This window comes from Anthonomus grandis, chromosome 1 (genome assembly GCF_022605725.1).
Source record: "Anthonomus grandis grandis chromosome 1, icAntGran1.3, whole genome shotgun sequence".
Lineage (NCBI taxonomy): Eukaryota > Metazoa > Arthropoda > Insecta > Coleoptera > Curculionidae > Anthonomus > Anthonomus grandis.
The window spans coordinates 33384354-33407410 of record NC_065546.1 but is presented as its reverse complement, the minus strand read 5'-3'; the positions used below and the strand labels follow the sequence as shown (position 1 = coordinate 33407410).

The following is a 23057-nucleotide window of genomic DNA, read 5'->3' as shown; positions in this document are numbered from 1 at the left end:
GCGAGATTTTCCACAATTCTGGAAAGTAACCATTTTCCAAACAGCAGTTAATAATATGGGTTATATGCTTATATATAGCAGGAAGACAGTATTTAAGCATTTTTGCGTTTATGTTATCACAACCAACAACGTTACTTTTAAGATTGCTGACTATTTTAACAATTTCGTCAAACGACGTAAGTTAAAAGTGAAAAGTACAATTTTCATTTAATTTATTAGTCCTAAAAAACGAGGCATGCTCTGTACAGTTTTGAAAGTTACTAAAGACTGAGGAGAAATATTGATTTATATCATTAGGTTTTTTTAAATTGATAGGAATTCCATTTTTATTTTTAATTTGAATATCCATACTTTTAAGAGTTTTCCAAAGCTGTTTTATATCTTTGTTAGTCTCACAATATTCCAAAAATGCATTTTTTGTATGTGTTAAAGTCAATTAGATTTTTATCCTTTTATTCCTTTTTATATTTTTTTAGAAATTTGTCTCTATCTTTCATAACTGCCTTTATCGTATCCGTTAACCAAGGACAACTCTTTTTTGTAATTCTTGAGGTCCTAAGGGGAGCGTGCCGATCAAATAGTTTCAATATTTGATAGTTTAAATAATTTATTTTTTGTTCGATATCAGGCATATAGAATATCCGATCCCAACACACTCTTCCCAGATCCTCAGAAAAAAGATCACCATTAAACTTCCCAAAATCGCGATAAGTCACCACCTTGGGCGGATGCTTTTGCAGCCCGTAGGCAAACGTGGTGTAGATAGCCATACGATCCGATATTAGGTCAGCTAAAAGTATTCCAGAAGAAGTTACATAATGAAAGTTATTTGTGTAGATCACGTCTATAATTTTTTCTGTGTTAGCAGTGATTCTTGTTGGTTTGTCGATAGTTTGTCTAAAATCGTAAGGTATAAAACAGTCATAAAAAATATTTGTTACATTGTGGTCAATATTGCTATCGCCAAGAAAAACTACTGGACCATATCGAGTAGTTACATATGACAATAGACTATCCCAGTATTCTACACATACCTGCAGGTTTCCCGAAGGTACCCTGCAACAAAGTTTTAGCCTACCCACTTGTAATTCCAAAAAAATCAATTCGATCTCCTTGATTCTGGGATAATCGCTAAGAACCACCTTTACCTGCAAATCCATGCGAACATATACACCCACACCACCACCCCTTCCCTCACGATCCAGCCTATAAAATTTATAATTGGGTAAAGAAACCATTGCAGTGGGAATATTTCCATTTAGCCAAGTTTTCGTCACTGCAAAAATATCGAATTCATTTCCGCTAACCATATTTCGTAATTCACTCAAGCCCGTCGAAAGAGAACGCACATTCAAGTGACCAACTTTTAATTGAGGTATTATAAGAATACCTAACAATCCTTTCTTCTTCTCACAAAATAAATTTGGATTAAAACTTTTGATATTTTATAATGATTACGAAAAATAGAGAACCGAAAGCGTTTAAAAAGTCTAATAAGAAATAAGTCTTATGCACTAAATAACTTAGGTATACCATACATTAAAATCACAATAGGATAGTTCGTAGGAATAATTTTTTAAATAGTTTATTTTTTCCCCTTCTCAAGACCAGTTCCCGAACTTGAAGATGAATTCTTTCTTGCAGCGACAGTTCTGGTCACAATGTTGGAGGATTTGGGAGTATGATTATTATTAATTTGTTGGTATGTTTTTCCACTAGTTAAGATTTTTCCCGAATTCACCTCAGGTCTTGTCGGAGAAGATTTAGGAGGAGGGTGATGGCTAGTTTTTTGTTTGTCAGACTTGGTTCGAGGTTCGGGAGTTGCGGGAGCACTATTATTTTTAAAAAGTTGCTTTTTACTTACAAAGAACTCTGTAAAGGTAACTTCATTTGCCTCCAACAAATCAGCCACCTCAAAACTATCTTCATTTACTATTAATTTATTTTTTATTATTTTAGTCGAAAAACCTTTATTTTTTGCTATTTTAAGGAATTTATAGAGGACTTTTTGTTCTTGTTTTTGTTGAGGCGTTAAATCATTGGAAATAACTATACCAGTCCCCTTAAGTTTATAAGCGTTTTTCAGAATTCTTTGCTTATCCGAGAAACGCAGAAATCTCACAATAATCGGTCTTGCAGCCTCTTTAGCCTTTTTGCCCACTCTGTATATGTTATCAATGTCCTGAGAATTTATTTTAATAAGCAATTTTGTAGTAAATAAGCGTAGGGTACTTTCCTTTAGAGGATCATCAGCCTTTTCCTGTAGACCAAATATAACTATTTGATTTCTCTTACCAGATTCCTCAAGTTGTTGTACCTTTTTTTTGAAGTTTTGAGTTTTCGCCTTCCAATTCAGTGATTTTTAGCTCCAGCTCCTGTATTCTCCCTTGAAAACTATTGAAATCTGTTTTTATTACTTCTACATCAATTTTAATATTGTCATTCTGCAATTTGACTTCTTGCAATAACTCAAAAATTTGTTGATTCGTTATCGGTGACATTGCCCTACATTTATTTTGGCCGGTCTTCACGTATAGTAGCCCCGGTTTGCCGGTAAAGTTGATCTCTTATCGATCTTTGTGTAGCACAACAAAAAACAAATTCCAACTTTGTGAGGCAGTCGGATACAAAATGTATTGTTTATATTGTTTTTAATGCTGTTTTATGAATAAAATCAAGATTAGACTTACAGTTTTTTTATTTTATTGTATTATCTGGCACTAGGACACCAATTTGCACTACGTTTTATATTTGAATTACTAATCAAACTGCAAAATTACTAAGTTTATTCAGGACTATTATAAAGATGCGTATTGATAATAGACCGCCTACTATGTCGAAAAAAAAGGAAAAAGATCTAAAAACTAAAAAAACTAAAAAAGATCTAAAGAAAAACATCTATAAACATTTAACATCTCTCACCCATGGGTTACACTTACAACTCTTTCAAGAAAAGTCTAAGAACCAATAATGAGCAGTTAACGAATATCATTAAGAATAATATATTGCATATTTATCTAAACTATATTAATGTGTTACGAGCTAACTCAAACTATATTTCAAATTCTAATAGTAGAAAGAAAAGGTCACCAAAATCTAATGTTATCTGTGGCCGAAAGGCTTTTATCTCATCTACCATTGTCTTTAATGAATATCTGAATAACCGAAACCTTAGCTATAATTCGTTTCCTTTTTATGAAGGTAAGTTTCAATGATGTGCGAGAGGCTATAGACACCTTAAAGGCAAAAAAAACAGCAACGATTTTTTATGGACATGAGATTTGCAAAGTCAGTAAAAAGTGTCCCTTAACCAAATTGTTTAACTGTAGTATTAATAAAGAGCGCCTTCTCTAAGTCTTTTAAGATCAGCAAGATTATTCCAGTCTATAAAATTGGTAAAAAAACTTTGCATCACAAATTATAGACCTATTTTCCTGGTCCCAGTAGTCTCAAAAATGTTTGAGTGGCTGCTTAAAAAGTAGCTCTAGGCAAACTTTAAAAGCAATTCTATTTTAATCACCTCGCAATTTGGCTTCCGGGAAAGCAGACGCTGTGGGATGGCTTCGTGATTACATAGTAAGGGGCTTTGATGAAAAAGCTTTTGTGAATTTAGTTTTCTAGACTCTTTCAAAGCCATTGGTTGTGTATCTCATTGCATCCTAATTAAAAACCTCTCTTACTACGGTATTATTGAAAATGGTGTAAATTTACTTACTACGTAACAAAATAAGATATAAACAACTTTTAGTATAAGTTCTCAGAAGTTAAATTTGTGAGACATACCACAGGATTCGATTTTGAGCCCTTTGTTATTTCTTATTTATATAAACGCTATTACAACAGCTCTGCCAAATTGTTCTGTGGCTCTCTATGCAGATGATACCAGTTTCATGGTGGGGACCAACAACCTTGAGATAACAAAAGAAGGTGTTCTTGATGGTACAAACTCTGTTGTATTAGTATCCTACAATTGGGCATTTAGCTTGTGGCTACGGTTTACTTGACTGAGGCCATTCTGCACATATAACTCTTGGTTTTACGTGGATACTAACAACATTTTAAACATTTAATCTTACTCAGTAAATCTCTGAACCAACTAGATTGACTCAAAATAGCGAGAGCTTAATTGATTTAATTTGTTTTAATAGTGACCTTAGAATTAGTGTTGAGGTGAAAGATATTAATATTTCTGATCATTATCTTACAACATGTACATTGCTTGATCAGGATCTGAATCCATCAGACAGTATTAATGTAACTTTTAGAAATTTCAAAAGGATTAAATTATGAATCAATTTCAGCAGGACTTGGAAGCAATTGAGTGGAATGCTATTTATATTTTGGATACAGTGGATGAAAAAGTTAATTTTATTTCCCCTAATTTAACTACCTTAATTAATAAACATGCACCTTAAAATAATAAAACAAGTTTGTTCTAAACCATACTGTCTGTGGTTTACTGATAATCTTCAATTATTAAAAAGACTAAGAAATGATGCACTAAATCGATTTCGCCTTAAACGTTTGCCTCAGGATACTCAATATTACAAACAGCTTCGTAATACTTTTAGCATATCTAAATATAAAATTCCAAAGTTGTAACTCTAGACAAAAGTGGGCTGAATTAAAAAAAATTAATGTTGTGAATAGAAAAATAAATTCACTTCCAACTCATTTAAAAAAACCTAACGAGATCAATTCACATTTTGTTAGCACAACAAATTCAAACTCTGCTCCTAACAAAGACCTTTTAGAATTTTACGTTATCGGAAATGTTTTCGATTATCAACATTTCCGAGTGCTTGGAAGCCATTGCTATTACTTTTTCAAAAGTAAATCAGCCCAATGACTATGGACAGCTAAGATCTATTTGTATCCTACCAGCTATGTCCAAAATTTTAGAGAAAGTTATGGCAATGCAAATTTCTGTCTTTATTTCAAGTAATAATATTTCCAGAAAAGCAGTCAGGATTTCGACGTGGACATACTTGTACAACTGCGTTGGCTGAGATTACAGACCGTATTAATGGGGAATTGGATAACAGCAAAGCGAGCGTTCTGGTACTTCTAGACTATTCACGAGCTTTTGACTTGTTAAATCATGATGTTTTGTTAAGTATTTTGGTTTATATTGGTTTCCGGTTTAATGCCCAATCTATGATTCAATCTTTTCTAAGTAACAGGACGCAGAGGGTATTAGTTGATGGGAAGTACTCAGGTGACTTTACACTCAGGTGTCCCACAGGGAAGTGTCTTGGGCCCCCTTCTTTTTACAATATACACGTCTAATTTTATTAATTCTATTCGCCATTGTGATTATCATTTATATGCCGACGACATTCAAATTTTATACTCTTTTAAGCCAGAAAATGCGACAGAGGCTAACCTTAGAATAAATACGGATCTTCGGGCACTTTGTGAGGTGTCCGCGGGTCACATGCTGAGGTTGAACCCCTTGAAATCGGTGGCTTTATTATTTTGTAATGATAAACTACGTGAAAATATCTTGAGTCAGTTGGATCTAGTATCGGAAACGCTAATATTTCTTTTAAAAATTCCACTAAAAACCTGGGTTTAATTTGTGACACTAAACTTAAATTTACCGAACACATAACAGCTTGTATTAAAAAATCCTACTGCGCCCTTAAATCTCTTTTTCCTTATAGGCATTACTTAGAAAAGAACTTCGCGGATAGTGTTTATGGTCCTTTTCTGGATACAACACAGGCCCGGAGAGTGCAAAAGGTTCAAAACTCATGCATACGTTTTATATGTGGCATAAGACGTAGACAACACGTATCACATTAGTTTAAAGAACTTAGCTGGTTGTCAATGTTCAATAGGCGTGTACTGCACTCGGCTTGTCTGTTTTATAACATCATTAAATTTCAGTGTCCTATCTATCTCAGTTGGAAAATTGTTTACAGAACTGATGTTCATAATTTAAATATACGTAGAAAGCACATCTTTACGATCCCCAAGCACAATAGGGAACTTTTTAAAAGAGGATTCTCTTATAACATAGCGTCAACCGTAAATAAATTTCAAGTTACTCATTTTAACACATCTTTATCCTGTTTCAATAGAAGGATCAGACAGCAGCTTCTCAGTGAATGAGTTTTTAGAGCTGTTTATATGCATTTCAGAGAAAATAAAATATTATATACATACAATTTATTTTTTATTTTTTCTGACCAGAGCTTAATAGTTTTACCATGTACTATCTCTGTACCGCTTAACATAATGAACCGAGTCATCTAGCTTTTCATTAACGTATTGGGTTTTATTAGGCTTAGGTTAGGTAACTAAATGTAAGTACGGCTTAGAAGCTGACTATAAAGGCCATTTGTTTCATTTATATATTTGTTTTGTATTTGCAAAATTGTTATAATTAATTGTAACAATAAAATGATTTATTATTATAATAGTCCAACTCCGTCTAGTGACGGAGAGGGATCAGGAACTTACGGCCCTGCGTCTAATCTAATGTCCGGGAAAAGTGTTTTTAAATCTCCAGTCACATTTCTATTTCTATTGGTCGCAGCACCATCATGCTGTTGTCTTCTTTGAATTGGATTATCTTCTACAACACAAGCAGAAGAAAAATTGCAGAAGTCAAACGACCGTCAAACCATCCAACAAACCACACCAAACATTAACCCAAAAACTGTGTTGGAAATTTCGATTGTTGCATGGAGATTTTCAAGCTGCCAACAATAGAAATTCCTTAAATTATTGACACCGTTTCGGCTGAATGTAGCCTCATCAGTAAAAATGTTATTAAGCAAACTACGACATGTAATGAGCCACTTGCAGAACTGCATACGAGGGTCCAGATCCGTGAATCTCTACAGAGCTTGGACTGGTTGCAAATGAAATGGATATAAACCAAAGTTATGCATTGTTCTCCATACAGGCGGTCGAGTAAAACCACCTCCCTTACAATATCCGTTACATATTCTTCATTTATAAAAACAAACATAAGATTGAAAATGCAATTTTCTGACGTAATTAAAAAATCTTATTATGCGCTTAAACCATTGTACGCTAATAGAAGTATCATTAACTACAAAGTAATAAAGAAATTCTATGAGCCTTTAGTACTTCCTATTATGAACTACTGTAACATTATTTGTGTTCCTTGTTTAGATAAAGTCACCCCGTATCGTTGGCAGAAGCTTCAAAATCAGTGCTGAAGATTGATTTTTAATTTAAGAAAATGTTTACAGTTTCTGAAAAAATGTGTACTCTTGGATGGTTGCGTATAGAGAATCTTTATTTTTATTAGTTTTTATGCATCGACTGCTTGATTCATCCTCCCCTGCTTACCATCGTAAAAAACTAAGTTTTCGAAGAAATGTGCACGACGTCAATCCAAGATGTATAAGTAAATTATCGGCGTCTCGTTTTCATTCTGCTTGGTGCCACAGATGTTTTTTTTAATGCTGTTCAGTATATAATGAACTTTCGAATTCACTTAAGAGCATGTCCATTGCTGGTTTTAAAGTAAAATCAAAATCGCATTTTCTCATGTTACAGATGATCTCCTTATAATCTGAAGGAAAAATATGATTTTTTAAAAATTTTATGTCGTTTTTTATTTTCCAACCACAAAATAGATTTCATGGATCTCACAAATTTCCTATTATCTTTTTTCTGTAATCTGTAACTGTAAAAAACAGAAGTGCTTTATTTTTCCTTACATTCTGGCTCAGCTTTAGAAAGTAAAATTTCTTGGTGTTCATATTGACACGAAACTTCAGTGGAATGTACATACTGATGAACTGTGTGAAAAAATGGCTTCTCGTGTGTATGCACTGAGAACTTTGGCTGACGTAGTCTCTGAAAATGTACTTACAACTGCATACTATGCATGCATTGAATCGAGGCTTGTCTATGCTCTTCTAGCTTGGGGCCACTCAATATTAAAATAATTTTTAGTCTTCAAAGAAAAACGGTTGCAAAAATTCATTCTAGCATGCAAGGAGCAGGAGGATCTTGCAGACCTATCCAAAGATGAAAACAGGACAGAGATAATCCTAGCACAAAACATGGGCAGCCATGGTGCTGAAAGAAAGGAACCCAACTTGCAATGAAGGAGGCCAGCAATAGACTCATAGGCCCAGAACCAACATGCTGTATCAGCAATAAAATCTGGAAAAGGGATATCAGACATTGGAGAACACAGTGAGCCTCACCAGGCAACAACTGCGAAAGGTAAAAGGGCTGCTCACAGGCCATGCACCAGACAAAAAAATATTTCCTGCAGGGTGCATGTGAAAGACTGTGGAAAAGAGGAAGCAACCACTCTACCGGAAATCCCACACTACCGGAGATTCAAGAACTACCGGTGTTCATAAATAATTTTTTCGCCGAGAAAAAAAAATTGCCGACCTATGTTCATTCATCAAGACATTTTCTACTCGAATTTACCTAAAGAACATGTACTTGAATTTTGTCCCATACCTCGCTGGACACCATGATATTAATTTCATTTCATTCCTGAGGATAAATTCAAGGAGGTAAAAATGTGATTCTTCAGTAAAAATTAAGGAATTTTTTTTAACTCACCAATAATTGAAGAAACACTATCAACTGCCTCGACCAATCCGTCATCGCTCCCACTACAATTGATTAAATCGGCCGTAGAGGCTGTAGCCTGACTCTCTCGACTCTCCTGACTCAAATAAGTCGAAACTGTATCCAAACTCGGCCTACGACCGGATCTCGTGCTGCTGCTGTCTGTGTCCAGTAAAGTGCGATTGTCCTGACTACCCGGGTTACCGCTGGTGCTCGACTTATGTCCGAATATGTTTAAATTGTTTAAGATCACCCTCGCCAACGTAGTAGGGGTGGTTTCGCTTTTATTACTTTTCGATGATTTCTTTTTGTTGACGTTCTTCTTGCTGGGGTCTGTGCTTGTTGAGTTTAGAGCTGCGCTTGTTCCTATCACTTTGGCAGGTTGATCTTGAACTGCTCCCTTTGAACGCGGCTGTCTAGAATCTGTATTTCTACGCCCTGAAATAACCGTAAAACTGGAATTACCATATGATTTGATTTAATGTGATAAAAATTTGATTTATGTTTAGTGTGTAAAAGATATATTAAAGCCACTTGGCTTTCTTTTATTCAAAACCCTAAATGATTTATTTCTTTGTAAATATGATATTGACTTGAATAGAAACAAAATATATCTTACCAGTTACTGGTGCCAATTCTTCTAACCGTACTTTCACAAGCGGATAAGGTGCCTGTTTGATTCTCCTAACACTCCTCACATAGCCATTTGCCAGCCACATCTGAGTTAAATTACTAAAGTTGATCACATAAGGAAAACCCAAGTGGGTTTTACTCATATCAATTGTCTGATCCCCTTTGGCCCAGGCCTCTTCAATGAGACATTGTATATCCATGTCAAAAGAATGCCATTCATGGTCGGAGCCTACACATTCCCATTTTGCTCCTTTGCCTGCTGGGGATGATTGGGGGTAGCATTTTCGGCGTACTGGCTTAACTATTTCTGAAAACGATTAATAAAGGTTTTCTTGAAAAAAAGCTCTTGGTAATTTAAATAATAATTGTGCAAATTTATATCTAGATATTTGTACTTATGTTACATATATCCATTTAAATAATGATAATCTTAAGCAATATAGACAATGAAAATGCTGTTAAAAACATGAACTTTTCCCTTGGGTAATAATTATAAACATAGTACAAAAAAGTACTATGGAAAGATAAATCAATGTCAAAGTGTTTTGCATCCCTAAAGATAAAACCTGCAACTGTTAGCTAAAAATGCCAGAATATTGTAAGGATAGTATAAACAAATCCTAATAATAAGACAATTATTGAAATATTAACGGATAATACAATAAATTCAATAATGTAACTAACAAATAACAAGATTAAATACACTACCTAGTATAATATAAAATTACATGCTTAATTAACTAACAATCTAATTCTATATAAAAGAACAGATTTCAAAATTATCCAAGCCAAACAGACCAACATCAAACCATAATTGAACATGATTGAAAGAGTTGTATAGTCTATATCTATCTAAGGGCTTTATTTTGGTCAAATTGGTACCATAAAGTGTTAAAACAAAATACATCGTGAATGGATGCAGGGGACAGCAAAGCTGAAGAGATCTGAAGCATCAATTTAATTCTTCATATTTTAAACAAAAACACTAAACTTCCACAAACAGCAAATTTAATAATAAATAATATTTAAAGAGACAGTATGTTAAATCTTGAACACAATAGCTGCTGACTGAATCTCCTCTCAGGATATACACCATCTATCCTTAAATTAACATATTTTTACAACTGATTTCAGCCTGTTAGTCAAGTCAAAGTCAAAATATACTTTATTTGCTAAGTTTACAAACTTGTGCTAAAAGCTTCCTAATCCTAGAATTTATAATACAAGTATTTATTTGGTTATACAGGATACAGGACAAAAACAGAATACAGAATCGATTTTGATTGTACATAGAAGCATATTTTATATAATCAAAGAAAAAACCAAAAAAGAAGAAAAGGCGAGAACCAACATAAAACAAGAATAATAAAAAAAAATAAATAAATCTGATCAACAGATATATAATTAATTTTAAATATTAAAATGAGTCGTTAAAATACTCTTCAATGCTGTAGTAAGCTTTTGGTAAAATTAATTTCTTTAGTTCTCTCCTAAACTTTTTAAGCTCTGTAACAGTCCTAATCGAAAAAGGAACATGATTAAATAGTTTACGACTAATAAATATAAGATAGTTTCTCGTAAGTGAGGAGGTGGGGATTGGAACAGATAAGTTGCCCACTTGACGAGTATCATGACTGGTGCAGGATGGTGGACTTACGGACTTATGTATGAGTGTTGCTGCAACACAACCAGAAGAAAGTTTAGCAGCGAGGCCCAAAACGTGGTTGTCAAACCTTAAACTCTCATCAATGAAGAGTCCGAGAAATCGAGAATAATCCCTACCATGTAGTGGGCTCTGCTCATCAAACAAAAAACCCTCTACATTACACTTAAAGCCCAGAACAAAAGTCAACTTGTATCAACATTGAATACAAGCTGATTGCAGATGCACCACTCTTTAATTTTGTGAAGGTCCTCTACTATGAGTGATCTGACTACTTTTTGATTTTTGTTATGCCACAGAATTGTAGTATCATCGGCGAACTGAACCACTAGTCCATGCAGTGATAGAGAGCTTAAGTCATTAACGTATAATAAAAATAAAATAGGACCCAACACTGACCCTTGAGGTACACCACATTTAAGATGTGCTATCCCTGACGAAAATCCAGATGAAACCACCCTCTGGGTGCGGCCAGACAGGTATGACTTCAACCACCCCAAAGCAATTCAAGACAATTCTCTTTTTTGCAAGCCGCTCAAGAACCTTGGAGAAGGTAGACCAAATTGACATGGGACGGAAGTTAGAGGGTCGGTCCAAGCTACCACCCTTATGAAGAGGGATAATCATAGCTTCCTTTAAACAGGATGGCAACTCGCCCTGAAGAAATGACTGATTGATTGCCCAAACCAAAGCACCTAAAGCGCTCGCAGGCAGAAGTGACAGCAGACGTGAAGAGATACCATCGGAACCCGAAGACCTATGATTCTTTAAGCACTGAATTGTTTCAAGGACCTCGGTGGCATCTACAGGGTGGAAAAAGAATGATTGGTTGATAGCATTCCGATTAAGATACTTCAATGGATCGCCGTCACTGGGAACTGCTTCCAGTAACTTCTCAGCAATATTAGAAAAATAGTCATTGAAATCATCGGGCCCCAAGTCCGATTCAACCAACCGCCGACGAGAAGACTGCCTACATTCGTTAATGATTAACCAACATTCCTTCTGTCTGTTACCGGACGAATCTAAGCGCTCATTGTAATACAGTTCCTTTCTGACTTTTATCAGATGCCTATAAATTTTCCGATAATCCTGAAAATAAGACCTGATGAATTGATTGTCAATAGATTTGCGAAGTCTTGCTAAGCATCGCAAATTTTGGGCAGATGTTTTTAGTCCCGCGGTGATCCATGGTTTTCGTCTCTTGGATTTAAAGTCTAAGCAAGGGAAAGCAAATATTTTTTATCACGTAATGTATAATAAAAGGAAGAAATGGTTGTGGAGCAACCCGAATTGCATTCCAGTTAACAGACGAAATGGATTGAGAAAATAAATTCAAACTGTTCCCACTAAACACTCTCCCAATGCGGCGGCCAGATTTGTTTTTAAGATCACCAGGGAATTGGACATACACCCCCTCGTGATCCGATATACCCACTGAGTGCACTGAACAGGTAACACCGTCCAAATTACTGCAGAAATAATCAATAGTGGTCGATGAAGAGGACGAAATACGAGTGGGTGCATTAGCATGCATGGTGAGTGCAAAAGATTTGAAGATTCCATAAAGAGAAATTCTTTATGGTAAGGAAACCTCTGAATAATTAATATTAAAATCTCCAGCCAAGATAACACGCGAGTGAATAGGGAGCTGGGACAGAAGACAATCTAACCTGTCAAGAAACACACTGATATCCCCAAAGGGCGGGCAGTATATACAAATAACGTACATATTAAACAATTTACAAAAACACACCGAACACTCAAAAACCCGTTCAACCGGGGCATTACCAAACTTATCAACAGTACAGAAAAAGCTTTGAAAATGTATCCTAATTAGAACTGCAGTCCCTCCATGCAAAGAGTTTTGTCTATAATAAACTGACAGTGGTACATACTCATCAATACAAAAACATTCATTAGGTCTAAGCCAATGTTCTGTTAATATAACAATGTCATAAAAATTAAAATTAGCAAGCAGAAGTTGACGCTCATCCACCTTATTCCGAAGGGATTGAATATTTAATAAAAATGCACTACAGTGCTTTAATTTTGATATTGCAGTTGAATGAAAGGGAGCTTCAACCTCTACGGTCTCATCTATAAAAAAGAGTCAGAACCAGTCACATGCTCAGACTCATTACCCACGCTTTCGACAAAATTAGGTGATCTATTTAGTTTTAGATGCTTAGAATTATACAGTGGGTTTAGAAAATATTTTTTTATGTGGCCATGTAATATACAAGCCAAATCAGCAAAATGATTAGCATAATTGCATTCAAGTATTCGACTTAGGTCAATGTTGTTTTTATGGAAAGCTTTATATAATGACAGATTACTATTATATACAACACTGCAACTTGGTCCAAAACAAGTGCTTGTCATAACGAGGAAAGTAGTGTTTTTACAGGGAATGATAAAATCGTTAATAATAGTTGTAGGAGAATATGTTCCGTTCAACCACAAGATGACCAAATCGTTCTTGGTAAAATTGGAAGCAAGAGCTGAAGCAGTTAGTACCAAATCACGAGTCAAGCAACCAGGTTTTAGAAAATATTGAATGTTGTAACATGTCCCATTTTGTTACGCAAAAGCTTAAGAAACAATCTATTACATTTTCCAGCTACAAACAGCTACAACAGCTACAACATTTGTCCATTTTGAGTGAAAGATCCATTTTTTCCTGTTCCAGAGACTTTACCAACAAATTCAGATCATGTTCCTTAGTTCGTCATTTTTTTACTGAGAATATCAAGTGTCGATGAAAACTTTCTTTCTGCTTCAAATACTTCATCCTCAAAAACCAGACTATTTCTACGAATTCTCTGTAAGTATCTATCCTTTTCCCTAAGTTCCTCCATCATACTCTCAATTTTCTGTTCATAGGCCCTAGTTTGACCTTTTTCTTCATTAAAAGTTGTCTGACATCTTTCTGTACACAAAATTTTATAGCCTCCCAACCTTATAACCTCAGATTGTCGCTCGAGGCAACTAGGGTGAAAGATTGAGTTGCAAGCTATGCAGTAGTAATTTAAAATATCCTTATTTTTACAGCACTTAAAGCTATGATTCATCTTATTAAACTAATATTTCTAAGAATTTAAATGTGCTGCTGAAACCTGAATTTCCCTAAATCCTAATTATAATGTGAAAATGTAAACATAAATACTGAAATGTCAACAGAAACAAAAATAATAACAATACATGCCTTAGATAGTCCACAAAAATTTAGTTCAGTCTTTATCTAGTGAATAATGTTGAAAATGCCTAGTGGATCCCAGGTGCGAGAAGAACAATGGAAATACCATGAATTGTTAGCAGAACTGGGCAGAGCAGCCGTTTAAAAGTTGGAATGAATTTCTTTATTTGAGGCTCCCTGTGTTGAGAAACACTCCTCTCGTTTTCGTAGTTATCTCCAAAACAAAATTTCCCATATGATGATATAACATTTACTATGAGCGGGCTACTTTAAACCATAAAAATGTGACCAAATAGTGGAGCCTTGGAAACATACGTCTAGTATGTGAACGTTTTAAATAATAACAAGTAAATATGAACTATATACTTAAGAAACTATAATAAAAATGAATACAGTAGTAGAAATGTTATTTCTGTTCTGCTTGAAGTCTAAAAAATGCTGATCTAATAATGACAGCAAGGAGCTTTGAAGCAGATCTTATGATATGATTATTAAAGATAATCTCTCTAAGATCAACGCAGATCCCCAGGTCACAAACAGAGTCACAATGTGTGATCATTTAAATGCAACCAAAGTCAATCTTATCTTTGAGCAAAGAAATTGACATATTTTCATATTTCTGAAGGTTAATGGGAGTCTGTTAACTTCACACCATTTAAAAACCCTATCAAAATCTTCTTGCAGCTGCATCCCAGTCTTGATGATTCTCAAAAATGATTGAAAAAAACCATGCTGATTAGCTAAACTAAATTATTTAATTTGGTGAAACAAGTTGCTATAAATGCAGCTGTCAATGGCCTTAGAAAAATTATAACATATTTCTTTCTCCTAAATTAAAGACAGGGCAAATTATTGCTTGTTTTTAGATGTTGAGAAAAGTGCTTTTGCTTAGTAAAAAATTTAAAAGAATACAGAGAGGTTCAGTGAAAATACAAACACAATCACATAGACGATGAGAAAGAACACTGTCAAACCCTGCAGTCTCCTTATTTTTAACTTAATTTAATTTATACATATGAATATTTTGAGAAGCACAATCATGACTGAACTCAGCAGATGGTGTGAGGCTGTTAAAGGAATTTGCAAAAGCATTCACAATTTGCAGGGGAGTAGTAACAAACAATTGCTATTTGAATTCAAAATATTAGGGATTCTAGAAGTGTATCTTTCTTGTATAGTTTTTCAGAATTTCTTGGAATCACAATATATAGAGTTTTCAGTATTTGTTCTGCTGCATCAATATAGGACTTGGAAGCTCACAAGGTTTTATAAGTATTATAGTCAACTAATGATTTAATTCTTTTCCACCTATTATGCAACCTGTACTTTTCCAGCTGCCACAATTTGGACAGTATACCACCTGAGGTAAAGAGATTTATTTTTATGATGTCCATAACAGAAGGAACTGCCAAAGATATTATCCAAAATACAAAAGAAAGTGGAAACTGCCCCATTAACATTATCAAATTCATGAAGAAAATTTCAGAGATAAGCTGGTGCAGCACAGGAAAGTTAAAAGTCCTTCCTTGTTGAGATGTTGATTTAAAGTTACAGTTCCAATTGGCTTCTGCCCTAAATGTTATAATAATAAAAGGATGATAAGAGACAAGTGAAACACCACCATTAACAATTCATGAGAAATTAGCAAATATCAGATCAAGGATATTACTTTGTAGATTACAAATATTATTAAATTGACACAGATCAGAAAATGCCCTAACAACACCTTTGTATTTGTTTTATTTATAAATTACTTGCCCAATTTTCTTAAACGCCTTCTGTTTGATATATTCTGATTACTTAAAGGTGTTCAAGGTTCAAGATCAGAAAGATTGATACTTATAGCAGCTGAATGAAAAATAAAAATGTCGCTCGATTTTGATAAGTGTTCTGTTATGAGATTAACATGAACTTCATTATATGGCATCATAATACAGGGTGTCCGGAAGCTAGATGCAAGCCTTTAAGGGGGTGATAGCTGACTTAATTTCAAACATTTTAAGCTAAATATGTGTAGGTCGAAATTTGTTTACAAATTTTTTATGGCAATTTTTGCATTTTTCTTAAGAAATACCAAAATTTCACACTTAAACGGTAATAGAGCGCAAGCTACAATTAGTATCGGAGTTTCAAAGTTTATTTTGTTTTGTCTAATGTGTATTAATAAAAATACGATCAATTCCAAGCTTCTGTGTAAACTTATAGAAAAAATAGAGACATTGAAACGCCCTTTATTTTTAGATATCACTCATGCCGATGCCTGGCCAATTCTCAGAATTATGGCCTCTTTTGTGCGGCAGGTCATGTAAACAAAAATTATTAGACTGAGACCTCTCATAAGCCTACTAAGCATTAGAGCCCCGATTGTGGGGTTATTTTAAGTTTTATTGTTAAATAAAACACAACTTTGTTTATACTATTTATTGTTCATGTTTAAAATGCAATCCATTATTTCTAATACAGGCACGAGCCCTTTTTGTTACTTCGGTGGTGGTTACTCTTATGGTCATATCTTCTTTCATCCTGCCAAATGCTTCATTTATTTTGCGAATCAACTCTTCTCTTGTTCTTATTTCGGTGGCGTATACAAGCTCCTTTGTCCGGCCCCATATGAAAAAATCCAACGGAGTTAGGTCAGGCGATCGAGGAGGCCAAGGAAAGGTTCCGCCTCTACCGATCCAACCGTCCGGAAAACAGTCGTCTAAGTAATTCCTGACAGCCAAGGACCAATGCGCTGGAAACCCATCTTGCTGAAAGATTATTGGTCTTTTTCGTTCCAATAATCCAGCTTCGTCCAGAAGAACGGGGATATCATTTTGTAGAAAATGTAAATAGTTGGCACCGTTTAAATTCTCTGGTAGAAAATGTGGCCCAATAATAGTCCTGCCTATTACTCCGGCCCACACATTGACCGAAAATCTGTTCTGAAATGATTTTTGTTTTTTCCAGTGCGGATTTGCATCTTTGGCAGCCCATTCGTGGAGGTTGTGGAAGTTGATAATACCCTCCCTGGAAAAATTGGACTCGTCTGTCCACAAGATACTTCTTAAGAATAACGGGTCCTCGATGTCCATGTTCAATAAAAAGCGACAGAACTGAATTCGTCTTGCAGGGTCTTCTTCTTGTAAGCCCTGCACCCCCCGTAATATGAAAGGAATACTGTCCATCTTTCTTCATCGTCGTCCACACCTTCCATCTAGAAAGGCCAAGGTCTTCAGCTACTTTTCTGATTGCAGTAGGGTCTGCGGTAAAAGCTTCCAGTATTTGCTCCTCAATCTCTACATTATTATGGTCCGGGTTGACTCCACGTGCCGGATTATTCCCAATGCCAACTTCAATAAGACGGCGAAAGGTGTTTTGAAACACCCTGAAGTTTGGTAACCTCCGATCTGGATAACGTTCCTGGTACAAGCGTCGTGCCAAAGCTCCATTACCGTTAGCGCGTCCATATGTGAAGACAATATCAGCGTACTCTTGGTTGGTAAATTTCATTTTACAATACTGTTTAATAAAACGGGCAGAAACTCGATTTAAAAAACAGTGGATGCAGTCAGTACGAAGTTGATAATCTTACAAAATTAGAGGCGAGAGTGAAAGTAAACAACAAGAGGCTAAAATCACACGTTTTTATTTATTAAGCGAGTACCTAACTTTTAACCCCCACCCCAAAGTACCTACTAGGTACCCCTTACCCAAAAGTATCTACTATTAGGTACCTCTGCTTAATTTTGTTTTTATTACTTTTTATTTACCTGAATATTTACCTGAACTGTCCCATAATAGAAAACCAATCCAGTAAGTTTTGTTTAAATGACCTGCGGCACAAAAGAGGCCATAATTCTGAGAATTGGCCAGGCATCGGCATAAGTGATATCTTAAAATAAAGGGCAGAAGCTAGGCATATTTTTAGAGAGGTTTGAACGACGAAAGCATTTTCATAACAATTATTTAAACATAAAATAAAGCATTTTTATTTTAACTACATATTTATTTTTTACGTTTCAATATCTCTATTTTTTCTAATAAGTTTACACAGAAGCTTGAAATTGATCGTATTTTTATTAATACACATTAGACAAAACAAAATAAACTTTGAAACTCCGATACTAATTGTAACTTGCGCTCTTACCGTTTAAGTGTGAAATTTTGGTATTTCTTGAGAAAAATGCAAAAATTACCATAAAAAATTTATACATATTTAGCTTAACGTGTTTGAAATTAACCCCCATTATATAACCAGCTATAACCCCCTTAAAGGACTGCATCTAGCTTCCGGACACCCTGTATAGTAAATATCATAAATTGTCCAGAAAGTATGAGTGTAAACTTTCAGGTAAACTTAAAGTTTAGTATTCATTAAATTATAATAACAAATAAAACTTATAAAATTATTGGATTTGTAATTGGGAACACAAAGCATTTTAAACAGTTAAATATTGTAGTCAGATTGGAATGCCTTCGTGAGACTCATCTCAAGTAGCTTCTAATGTAGACACTACAGGCAGAAGTTATACAGATCGTGTTTTCGTTCGTTACTTATAGGAAACCGCATAGAGGCGAAATTTTGCAACGTCGCAAGTGTACGAGTGCCTGCGACAGAGCACCGCCCCGGTCGGCACGAGGACGGGATTAGTTAAGTAAACATCTGACTTTCGTGGGAGCTGCGTCGTTTGGCGACAAAATGTCCCAAAATATTACGCGAAAATCCAGGCATTTTTAAAATATTTATTCTAATGCGGGTTTTACAGACATGACAATGTGTAAAACCACCATAGAATTGTAATCTTAAAATGTTTAATATGCTGTGCTTTGCATAATGAAAATTAAAGCATTATTTTAATAAAAAATAAAATATCAACTCTGATAAAAATATAATAAAAAATCAGAAATAAAACTCTAATAAACAAACTTAACAACATATCATTTTTTAAATAAAAGGCTCAAATAAACCGCCTTCTTTCGTTAAACAAAAACTTAACCTATCGTAAAAGCTATTTCGCACCTCCAAAAGAGTTTCAGGTAAAATGGAATTGGCACCTTCGATAATTTTATTTCGCTACTCCTCTAAATTTGTTGGCCTACTAAATTCATGCTTATAAATGGTCTGCTTAAGGTAACCCCACAGATAAAAGTCATTTGGAGACAAATCTGGAGATCTAGGAGGCCACTTAATATCGCCAGTCCCACTAATAAGGCGGTTAGGAAAAGTATTTGTTAAAAATTCTTTTACCCTAACCGCGTTATGAGCAGGACAGCCATCTTGCTGAAAATAAACCGATCCCAGGTCTACATCAGGTAGGATTTGAATGGCAGGAAGAACTTGGTTTTGCAGCAACTCAAGGTACTTTTGGGCGTTTAAAGTGCCATCAATAAAAAAATGTCCCTATAACATTGTCGCCCAAAATACCTGCCCAAACATTCAATTTCTGAGGATACTATGTACAGAACTGAAAACTTCTGTGCTCGTTTTCCTGAAACCAATAACGAACAATGGAAGGATTGTGTTTGCCATGTAATGGAAAAGAAGATTCATCAGAAAACAAAATATTTTTTAAAGAATATTCGTTTTCATTTGCCTTGATGGAAACATGGTTTCACAAAGTTCCATTCTTCGCCACTGCTCTTCAGGAAATATTTCCTGAGTTTTTGAATACTTGAAACATTTGTACCCCTATTTTTTCCAGATACGAGCAACAGTTTTATTGCTCATTCATAGTTCCTCTCCAACACTTCTAGTGGACCGTGTCGAATCAAGTTCTAGGGTACTGCAAACCATTTCTTCCTGCCATTCTAATATATCCTGGACCACTTCAACAGGTGGTTCTTGACGTTTTGTGTGGCATTTTTTACAATCTTAAAGACAAAAAGATGTCTCAAAATTTGTAACCACATTTAAAACCATTTTTCCACAAGGAATCGGTCTATTCTCAAATGTCACTGAAAACAAATCTCTACATTGTACTGCCGAATTGCCTCCATAAAACCATTTAATTAGTTGAACTCTTTCGGAAGAGGTATAAACAGCCATAGTGAAAAAAACACGAAAATAATGCTCAAAAATTATTAATGCAACGTGCAGTAACACAGCAAAGTGAAGTCTGCTGACTCCCGGTTCAAAAAATAAAAAAGAAAATTTCCACTGCCTGCAAGCCGCAACCAAGCAGTGTTGCGCAATGGGTAATACGTAGCTCACGATAACACGATCTGCAGCAAAGATGAAAAATATAATCAATTTTGTTTCCATACTTCCATATTGCAAATTGCATCAAAAGCAAAAAAAATATTTCATTTATTTATCATTCCTTGGTTTTATGGTCAATTTAAAGTTAATTGCAAAGAGTTATTTTTGGACAATAAGTTAGATTGCTCTCCAATAAACAATATGATGGTGTTTATGGTTCTAAAAGTTGTTTATTATATTATATTGTCATAGTGTATACAACAGATTGATATATATTATACCCTAGATCTCAATTATGACCAAATCAACATTAATAGATATGAGAGGACATCTAGATAACATTATTTTATGATAAATTTAAATCTTTAAAAAGGGAAAGTAAATTAGATGATTGACATAGACTTTAGTTGGCAGTATTATTTGGAGTTTATTACTCTGGCTATTTACTCATAAATATTTAACTTCCTAATTTTGCTATACATACCAGAATATTCTAATTCCTGAGTTAAAGTCCTTAAGTTGACATAGTAATTCTTTAAATTAGGATCAGCATCAGACAACAGGACCCTGGTAAGTTGTTTGGCATTGGCCCTCTCTAAATGTTGGCTCACTTCAGGACTGTAGGGTTTCCAGTAGGCAGTTCGAATCTCGTATTCCCACACGACCACTGCGTGACCAGACATTTTAATCAGCCTTGTTATTACCTTTAGGGCACTGAACACTGCAATTTTATTTGTCAATCATCGCTATAGCTTCTTCACGGAATGGGTTTCAAGAGAATGAGGCAATAAAACACTGATTAGAGCGTAAATTCGATGTCCATCTACAGAACCATTTCACATTGATTAATTTGACCACTTTTAAGTGGGTTGAATTAATTTATTTTTGTTTACTTTTTTAGATTTTTCATAGGAACGGGAACGTACACAAACCACTTATATGACAGGATCATGACAGGTGGTTCTTTGTTGTAGAGATGGTCGTATTTGTATGATTCGTAAAAACCTTTTCGTATTCGTATACATTCGTATTGCACCGGACAGTCCTAGTTCTACCGACCACGTTTAGGTTGTATCCGGTATGAAGGTTGAATGTGGCGGGGCGGAATAGTCTGCCACCCAAGATGGCCGATTGATTCTGATTTTTGACGTACATCAAATATGACAATAGTGACATTTTAACTGTCGTATTTGACGATTGTCTTTTTTAAGTTTTATTTGGGTGGATAACAAGCCAAGCCTCATGATTTTCATCCAATTTAATTAAAGTTTTTAAGTAATTTTATAGTTTTTTGTAATTTTATTGAGTTCTGGGTTGATACATTATTTTACAAACGTGCCAACATCGAATCATCGTGCAACTACATAGAGCAGGAGACAGGTAAATTTCAATTATGACATACCTACCTAAGTGTTTTCTAATAATGTTTAGGTGTATCTTGGATGTATTATCATTTTCCAGGATATAATTATAGATTTAATCCTATTTTGGACATATCTATGACACTGTTCTCAATTTAACTTTTTTTTTACAATTCAGTTTTAATTCTTGAACCTTCACTGGGAAAATATGAAGTATTTCCTTTTCCTTGTCTTCATCTAGATTAAGATATTCATACAAATATTCTTTATTCACCAGTTTATATATGAGGAATTGCCCAGACAGTCACAGAAATCATAAATTTTTTTAATTGCCATTGAATCCATCCTTACAAAAATCTTGTCTGTCATGTAAGTCCAACTAAAAATGTTTGCTCCAAACACTTTTCTGGTTCTTAAGTAGAAATGATATTCACATGGAGTATAAACACAATACTTATTTGTTCAATTTAACGAAAACAGATTGACATATACTTCTCAAAAACTGATTTCCCTAATCGACTTAATCCACCTTAAGTTATACACATTTATGGATGGATAGCCATGGTCATTTAGTCAATTAAGAGAAAAAGTTTTGGTTGGTTTATAAATATTTAAAGTATAAAATCAAAAGCCAACTTCAAAACCACAACAACAATCCTTAAATGTTGGTCATTCTAAAAAACAGAAAAATATTTGACAATCTAAAATGCCTTTAAAAAAACAAAAATTCTGAATATCCTCATTTAATACTCATGATCCTACACCTACACAATCAGAATAATTTTGTTTTTTAACTTTTTAGCTAAGATTTTAGTATGTAATATCTTGTTTTTTAAAATACCTAAATTACCTGAGACATTTTGATAGTAAATGCTATGCTTTTTACAGTCCTATTTTATTTTTACTGACCCATAATTAAATTCATATTATTAGCTTAAAGTAAAATTATGGACTAATATCAAATCCTTTATAGTATTATTAAGAACCTTATTTATTTATTTATTTATTTATTTATTTATGCCAAAAAGTATAAAGCTTTTACACAAGTCAGTCAAAAATATAACTCCAAATAAAAGTATTAAACTGTAAAATTCGTTTTACCTAAGAACAAAAATAAAACACATATAAGCCTAAAAAGTAATGCTTAAAAACACTTAACACTAAAAGTCAAGAGACCCAGCCTATGCAATAGCACTGAAATTTGAGCTCAGGAATTCCTCAAATGAATAAAAAGCATTGGTGACTAAAAAATGTTTTACCTTTGTCTTATAAGCATTAAGAGGCAAATCCTTAACGGAGACCGGCAGGACATTAAAGAACTTAATTCCATAATAAGACACGCCATTACGGGTACGCTCGAGTCTCCTAAATGGTGCCACCAAGGAGCCGCTATTTCTGGTGTCATGACTGTGAGTGCTAGCATGAGTCGCAAACCTGGGT

The 23057-nt window shown here is 34.5% G+C and overlaps 1 protein-coding gene across 1 annotated transcript in view; it reads right to left on the bottom strand.

The window, feature by feature from the left end:
• The window catches only part of LOC126740092 (protein deltex), a 37517-nt gene extending 16174 nt beyond the window's left edge, over positions 1–21343 (bottom strand). Inside the window, exons 1-3 of the mRNA XM_050445977.1 lie at positions 20741–21343; positions 9200–9520; positions 8572–9018 (exon numbers count right to left, since the gene is read on the bottom strand). Of these exons, the coding sequence (XP_050301934.1) occupies positions 8572–9018; positions 9200–9520; positions 20741–20939 (967 nt within the window). The 5' untranslated portion in view covers positions 20940–21343. The remainder of the gene's footprint in view (positions 1–8571; positions 9019–9199; positions 9521–20740) is intronic.
• Between the last annotated feature and the right edge of the window lie 1714 nt (positions 21344–23057).